Here is a 7,985-nt window from a genome sequence, read left to right as displayed (position 1 = left end):
GTGAGCTTAGGGTAGGATATTTGCACATAGTGACAGGAAGTGGCTTGCAATGGGGGTCGGGGCCCTAAGAGGCTACCAAGGTTAGTCATTCTAAGTTGGATTAATAAGTGATAACATTCACACCTAATACTAACTAAATGAACCTAAAAAGATAAGTGTTTTGTTCTCGCCCATGCCTTGAGTGCTTGTACAGGCTAGGATGGGAGTAGTGAGATGCATGGTTGCGACCTTGCATTCCGTAGTATGCCTCATCAGTATGAGAGGATACTAGTGGCCGCATGAAATCAGTATGGACCCGTGGAGTTTAGCTAACTGCCAGGGTAACTTGTACGTGATAATTGCGATGACACTTTCCCACTTGCATAGTAGGTTCCTACATGTCATTGTGTGCCTCTCGGATTAGATGTCAGATTTTGTGTTTGGAACCTTTGAGTTAGTATACTTTTAGGATTCCTGGACTTATAGAGATTTGTGCTATGTGATTTTGTTAGCCTATTTGGGACTCGAGATTATCTTCTCAGCACAGTGGGAGTGGACCACTTAGGTACCACGTGGTCAGGTGGTAGTGTATTTTCCACTCTTATCATTTGAGATTCATTAAGACATCGTGGCTGATGTGTCCTTCATGATGGTGGATATGTATCCTTTTCATTGATGATTAGCATATGTTAGATGATGTTATCTTATGCTTATATTTGTATGTTAGATTACTTTCTGCATATGATATAGTATATGTTAGGAGTGACATTCCTACTATGTTAATACCGATGATCTCTTCGGTGATTTGGAATGTTACACACGGAGGGATGGCTAGGGCCCACAATGGTCTAATGAAGCTATTAATGGTTGGGAGGAACCGTACACTTAGTTTATTATGTTTGATCTTTTATGATGATGTATCATGTGTACCATGTGATTATCTTTACTTTGGTATCATGGATTAGAATAGGATGATGTACCTTATTCTATGTATGTATATTCTTTTGAGCTTGTCATACCCTGTGACATGTATAGTGGATGATTGAGTATTTGAAATGTAATGTATAAACATTGGACTTATCATTATTATTTCATGTGGATGTTGTACTAGATTGATTCATATATGTTAGATGTTTGTAGATGTAATTCAACGTTAAGGGATCTTCAAAAAATGTAACCAGTTGTGTATGTTATGATTACTTTTAGATGGACATTGCTATTGCTTCCGTTATGGTGCATAAGTTATATGTGGTATTTACTTTCATGTTTAAAAAAAAAAAGCTACTAAACTTAGTGAAATTTTAGGTTAATTCTTTGGATCCCTTGGCGAGGCATTACATGCTCCAAACTTTGTCTCATGGAAACTTAGATTAATGATGTCACTAAAACAACAAGAACAAGATTCATATGTAGAGGATGTTGTATCAATACCAAATGATGAGACTGAGAAAGCTCAATGGAAAAATAATAATAATATCAAAACCACAAAGATCCTAGTAGACTTAGTAAAGGATCACATAGTCACTATCATGTTAACCTTAGACATTGCTCATGACATGTTTACCTTCTTAGAGAACATGTATAGATAAAGAAATACTAGTCAAGCCCTTGCACTAAAGCAACAATTACATCATATAAAAATGAATAAAGGCGACACTATTACATCTTATTTTACAAGGATAACTAAATTAAGAGATCAATTATCTACAATTGGATATATAATTGAAAATAAAGAATTAATAGTGTTGGATCTAAATGGACTTCCTACATCTTGGGAATCATTCATACAAGGGATAAGTGCCCAACCCAAACTTCAAAATTTCGATCATTTAAAAATTGATTGTATTCAAGAGGAGTCAAGATTGATCACCAAAGGAATCCTTATGAATAAAACTAGTGAAGAAATTCAAGTATTAAATACAAACTCTCACAAGAAAGGGAATAAATGAAGCTTCAAACAAAAGAGGACAAAAGACAGAAATAAATAATAGTATCAAACAAATAGCAGCAATCAATATCAGATACATCAAATTAATGTTTTGAATCAAATATAAATAATATTATTTACTTGATGAAATTTGCATAATCATATTGAATCAGTTTTTATTAATAGGAGAAAACATAAAAGAGTGAGACTATACATAAAAAATAGAAAATGTGTATTATTGTCATTGATCCTATTTCGTTAACACTTGTCTCTAGGAGTCAAAGACTAAAATGATCACGTGTACTTGTATTTTTATATCGACACTTATATTGTTATGACTAGTAATGAGAGCGCATGTAACTTTCTTCTATAATGTATGCATCTAATATTCTATATTAGACAATTTTATTGCGAGGTGTAATTTATAATAATTCATAATTCATAATATTAATGATGTTTCATTTCATTTTCATATTTATGTCAAATTAAGTATTTAGTTAATTTTGTGAGATAATATAGGGTTGTGAACCTTACATTATTACATATTTATGTTGATGATTATTAATTGATATTGTTTTTTTAGGCATTATGATACTGAGGAGATCCATGAGAACAAATTAAAGTATAAGTACCCATTTATTAAATATACTTGACTCAATAAAAGAAACAATTTAATTAACCCACCCAAGAGTAATATTGGATATAATCTAAAATTACTGAAAGTGAAATATTATGGATGTCCCTATCGATTCTACTAGCTTGCATGAAATGAAGAATAATTGTAATAGAAGTTGACATAAGAAGAAATCGATGGTGTTATGAGGGCTATAAAGGACACTATATTTTCCACTAGAATAACTACAAGAAAGAAAGGCATCTCCTCTAATAGATTGAATGATTGTCCATTAAGATAACCACCACAAAAAGGGAGCGATCATTAGCTATTCTATCGAAGTTTGAACAATGGAAGGAGTGCTTAAATATGGCCCAACTCAGTCAATATCTTTAAGTTATTCAATCAATATCACACATGAACAAATCCTTCAACAAATTGAATGTCATGTATATTATGGTGGGCTATCATTGACAAATGTTGCCAAAAAATTTCAATTAGGATTATTGAGGGTCTTGGAAGAGATAATGAAATAATGTTCCCACTAAAATTTATTATATATTTCTTTAACAACTTTCTAGAAATGCATATTTTTAATTAGTATGGAGCAACCTTGAGATATAGAACTACAATGAAACAATTGTACAAGGGAATTGTGAGATAGCAATTAATGTTGTAATTTAATAGTAGAAGTGTTGTCTATTCTATCAAAAAGTAGGAAGTGAATAACAATATTATGTTACATTAATGTATTGTGATACATGTGAGCGTTATATTGTTTCAAGGCAAAAAGACAACTAAAAAACTACATAAACAAGAGCTTGCATGGAAACCCATCCCATATGCTTAGATGATCAACAAGATTTCTTCAAATTGTTGCATCATTTTCTATATTAGTCCCTCATGAACTTTCACCCATAAATAGACATCTCCTTGGTTTTGATAAATATGGATGCCAATATGAGTTCCATCATAATCAAAGAAAAAATATATATAGCCATTGATCTTCTCATTTTTCCTAGCCACTCTACCCATAAGATTCAACTTTTAGATAGAAGCAAAATTGTATACCATTCAAGACTTAATAAAAAATAAAGTTCAAAATAGATGGTTAAAGAGAAAATTATAGACTAAACTTGATAGCAAACCTTTCATGTTTGTCCTTACATTTGACAATATCAAAGTAGATTTTCACAGGACCAATCGCCACTCAATAGAAGTACAAATTCAGATGGTATGAAGCCAAGTGAAACATTATTTATTAAAGAAGATGATGTAATAGGCATTGTAAATTCCAAAGAAATGAAGAGGTTTAGGAGCAATAAGGTCTGGACACAAATAAAAAGGGAACAATCTAGGACACACTATTATCATCAAAACTAACGAAGGGACGTGACTCAAAGTATACATTAAACCGCTGGTGGAACCAAACACAATAACTAAATAATTTATATGATGACACGAGCTGCCTCCACATGTAAACCCACAAGGTTGGGTTGAAATAGAGGCCGACAATCTTTGTATACAAATTGTTTTTTTAAGTGAAAGAATATCATTATTCATCCCTTCCCCTAAAACTCTAAGAATTGAAATAGTACATTAACTTGAAAAAGTACAATTTGAAAGCTGATTAAACAAATAACCAAAGTAAAATAGCCTTAAGGTTTACTAAGACATTTCTTACGCTACGAATTGGAGTTTGGTAACTCAATAGAAATTTATTTTCAAATTGAATGAAACCAAGTGGAACACTCTTCATTAATGAAGATTTGTGGATTGGGTATTACCAACATTTTAAATTTGGTAGGATATTAAGAGGCTGAAGTGCAGCAATGATTGGCATAAATGGAAAGGGAAAAATAACGAGGGACCATTGATAATGATACCAACTAAAGAGGTAAATTGAGCAACAAGCTCAGCTCCTTGTGATCCTAACATAAGAACCAAATGATTTAGATGATGTAATGGGCTTGACAATACATGTGAACCCATTAATTTTATTACGAAAGGAGTCAACAATCTTGGAATTAAAAATTATTTGGAAAATTAAGAGTAATTATCCATGCCTTGGCCTCCTCCAAATCCGACAACTAATGTGGTAAACTGCTAAGAAAATCTCACAGCTTGGGAGCCAACAAAATAAAGATGACTAGAAAGTGAAATACAGTCAGAAATTCATTATATAACTTCCTAAAGATGCCAATTGGACGGTACACGAGGACGACCCCCTTGACGGTGAACTTTTAGCTCGGTTAATATTCGGTAATTAAAATAGTCAGAGACTTGTGTTTGTCCCTGATTGAAATTTTTCTGTTATTTTTTAGAAATTTTTTATAAACGGTTGTATGCCATTTTAAAAATCCACTTTTACCTCCTTTGAAAAAGAAAAAAGTTTTAATTTGGTTGGACAGAGTCTTACGTACTTTTAATTAATGTTTTGAGTCATAATTCATTTCAATGTTCACTCTACTCTAATAATTAGGATCTTTTGTTTGCTTGTGCATTTATTCCTAAATTTACTAGTGTATACTTTTAGCCATTTTTTCCTAATAACAAATAAAACTAGTTAAAATCTAAGGCATTGGACAATTTTTTGAGGTTTACTTTTTCAATAACCACAGTGGCTACCATTTTGTGCTTGTTTGAAATTGCTATATTCTAAGCTCTGGTACAGACATTTTCAAAAATAGTACCAAATATAGATATATTATTAACAGATTCTGAAGACTGCATAGTTCATGGTTTCGAACTGGCCACAATTTTTTGTTCATCAAAGATTGGTAATAGAAGTTTGAAATTTGATATGATCAAGGACTCAAATTAAATAGCATGTTTCTAGGTAGCAAGGGATGGATCCATTGTCCAGGGCTTTGTCTATTGAGGGATTAAATTAACTTGCACATGAAGTTTTGGTATATCTATATGATTATTCTCGTTCTATATTTGATTTGAAAAATGCATACTAGCACTGAGCACATAACTATCAAGAAGGTGATGCACAGTATCCGAAGTACGTAACTCCCAACACAAGTGAAATTTAATTTTGCATTTTGCAGATAGTTTCAATTAGCAGGAAGGGATAAGTCACAACGAGCAAAAAGCTTCATCATTTATACAGTTATATTATTTGTTTACCAAACACAATGTTGAAAGAAACGATAAGAATTGTTGAACCAGACCTGGATTATGTGCCTGAAACAATTTCCATGCCCTGGAGAATAGTCTACTTATTACAGGAATGCAGTGGTAACACTTTCGATAACCACTGTAATTATTCCACAAATGTCCATCATATAGCTCAAGACTCCACAAATAAGGCACACCCAATTATCATATGGATGATTGTTCTTCCAGCAGTTAAAAATAATGCACCTATACATGTTGATAGGTAGCCGAATAGGACCAGAAGAGAAAGGATTGCTTTAATTTATTTATGTTTCTTTTCCAACAAATCACAAAAACAATGTCAACTCCAACCTTGTGCAAATACGAAAAGTATCTAAATTCTTGAATGCAGCACAATGCATTGGCAAATCTTCAACATCTCAAAGAACTTTGCTTTTGTTTAGGCCGCTCTTCCTTTTTGCCACAGCTAGAAGTCTGCAACTGCTGATCGTTCATTTGTGTATACTCAGTTGTAAGTTCTTCTAGCCTTTTTGAAACCTGACATAAAGAAAATAATTGATAAGAAGACAATATAAAATATCACTATTTAGCTTGAAATCATAGAAGTCATACTTTCAAAGCACTTGATGTTTGTGGCCCTTGGCCAAGAATTATGCAATAATATAAATTTTCTCTAAAAGTGCATTTGTGATATATTATGGATTCATTGACAAACTTATTAACTTGATTTAGGTCTTTGGTTTCCATTATCTTCAAATATTAAACAATTTGAGCATACCAAGAAAAATACAGAGTTCAAAGAAAGAATTATACTATACAAGTAAACTAGCAAATTCATAAGCCCAATGGATTCCGCTAGCAAGTAGCAGCATAAAGAATCAACATTATTGAATATTGATAGGCATTAAGAAGTGGCATTTTTGGATATAGGCAGACAACAGAGAAGGGTAGCATAGACACTGCTGATAGCTAGCACAAGTCAATATAAATATAAAACATATAACCCAACATATAAATTATCTTAATTAGTTAATATAACAGTGGCCAAAAATATATATTCCAACATAATTGTTAATTAGTTATTAACAAGGTTGCATGGGTATGGGGGTACTTGGTACTTTGGGTAGGGGTATTTGTTCTTTAAAACAAGGTGTTAATTTTTAGTCCAAAAATAAAGATGAACAGCAATAAAAGGGCAGAAACAAAACACAAAACACTCAATACATTTACCCTAGGAAAACCATTCCATTAGAAGGGAAAAACCCAGCCACACCAGCAAAATATGTCTTTTAGTGATCATAAAACATTCAAGTACATGGATTTCAACTTGATCGATTTACAAAATACTAAGCAATCACATAAATAGATTACATAAAACTCTTCATCTTTCACACAAAAGTCTCTTTGAGTCCCAAATATAAAACCCTTCATATTTCCGCATATTCAACACTTCACATTTCCATACGCATGCCTCTTCGCATGATGCATGACACATGTTTTTTTGCACAATATTAACTTAAATATAATCACAAATATCTCTTTCAGCTGAAGATAAGCATAATAGTCATAATTGATAAAACTTGAGCCCAGAAACTAAAGATGATAAATAACAATAAAGAAATCATAAAAGAGATAAAATCAACACTAGAAGATATCCTAGGTAAACCCTTCGAGAATTAAGGGCAAAACCCAGCCACACAACAAAAGATCATTTTATTGATAATAAAAGTTCAAGTGTACAACGCCTATCGGTAGATGCAATATATAACTCTTAAGGAGAGACTCTTCATTGTTGAAGTTTGGTCACTTCAATCGGATAAAACTATGGCTATAAATTTATTATGTGAGAGAAACTAATATATATAACTATGAATGTGTTAATTATCAAATTAATGAATAGACATGTCCCATGAAAGGATATGTCTCTTTTTATCCTTTTCTCATTATAAATAAGAGGCTTTTGCCATTTGAAACACATACACCAAATATTATGGTAGTGCTTAGAATATTTGCAGTGATCTTCCGAAAACCAACATGATATCAAAGCCAAGTTCCTTTCAAGGAAGCTTTACTGCTTAAAGGAAGAGGATTTCTTCCTATTGACAAGGGAATATGAATCTAAATAGACTACAACATTATTGTTACCAATCATAACAAGAACATCTTCAATATCTATTACGATAAGTCCTTGTTTTGCTAGGAAAAGGCCGGATGAAAACTTAGAATCAAATTGTTGTAGCTACAAGTGAAGATCCGATGTGGCTTCACCAATAGAAGAATGTCATGATTTGATAAGTCAGATTTGTGAGCTTAGGGAAGAGATTGACATCTCTCATTCTC

At 32.3% G+C, this 7,985-nt stretch overlaps 1 protein-coding gene across 6 annotated transcripts in view; it reads right to left on the bottom strand.

Annotated features, from left to right (window-relative positions):
- Window positions 1-5,599: 5,599 nt before the first annotated feature.
- Window positions 5,600-7,985, bottom strand: part of LOC149565586 (uncharacterized) — a 233,695-nt gene continuing 231,309 nt past the window's right edge. For all 6 annotated transcript variants that reach the window (XM_089819104.1, XM_089819109.1, XM_089819105.1 and 3 more), the window contains one exon: window positions 5,600-6,182. In XM_089819104.1, the coding sequence (XP_089675230.1) occupies window positions 6,057-6,182 (126 nt within the window). In that variant the 3' untranslated portion in view covers window positions 5,600-6,056. The remainder of the gene's footprint in view (window positions 6,183-7,985) is intronic.

This window comes from Cupressus sempervirens, chromosome 3, assembly GCF_028749045.1.
Source record: "Cupressus sempervirens isolate cs-2001-9-10 chromosome 3, ASM2874904v1, whole genome shotgun sequence".
NCBI lineage: Eukaryota > Viridiplantae > Streptophyta > Pinopsida > Cupressales > Cupressaceae > Cupressus > Cupressus sempervirens.
Note: the sequence above shows the minus strand (reverse complement) of the source record. Positions and strands in the feature narration are given on the sequence as shown.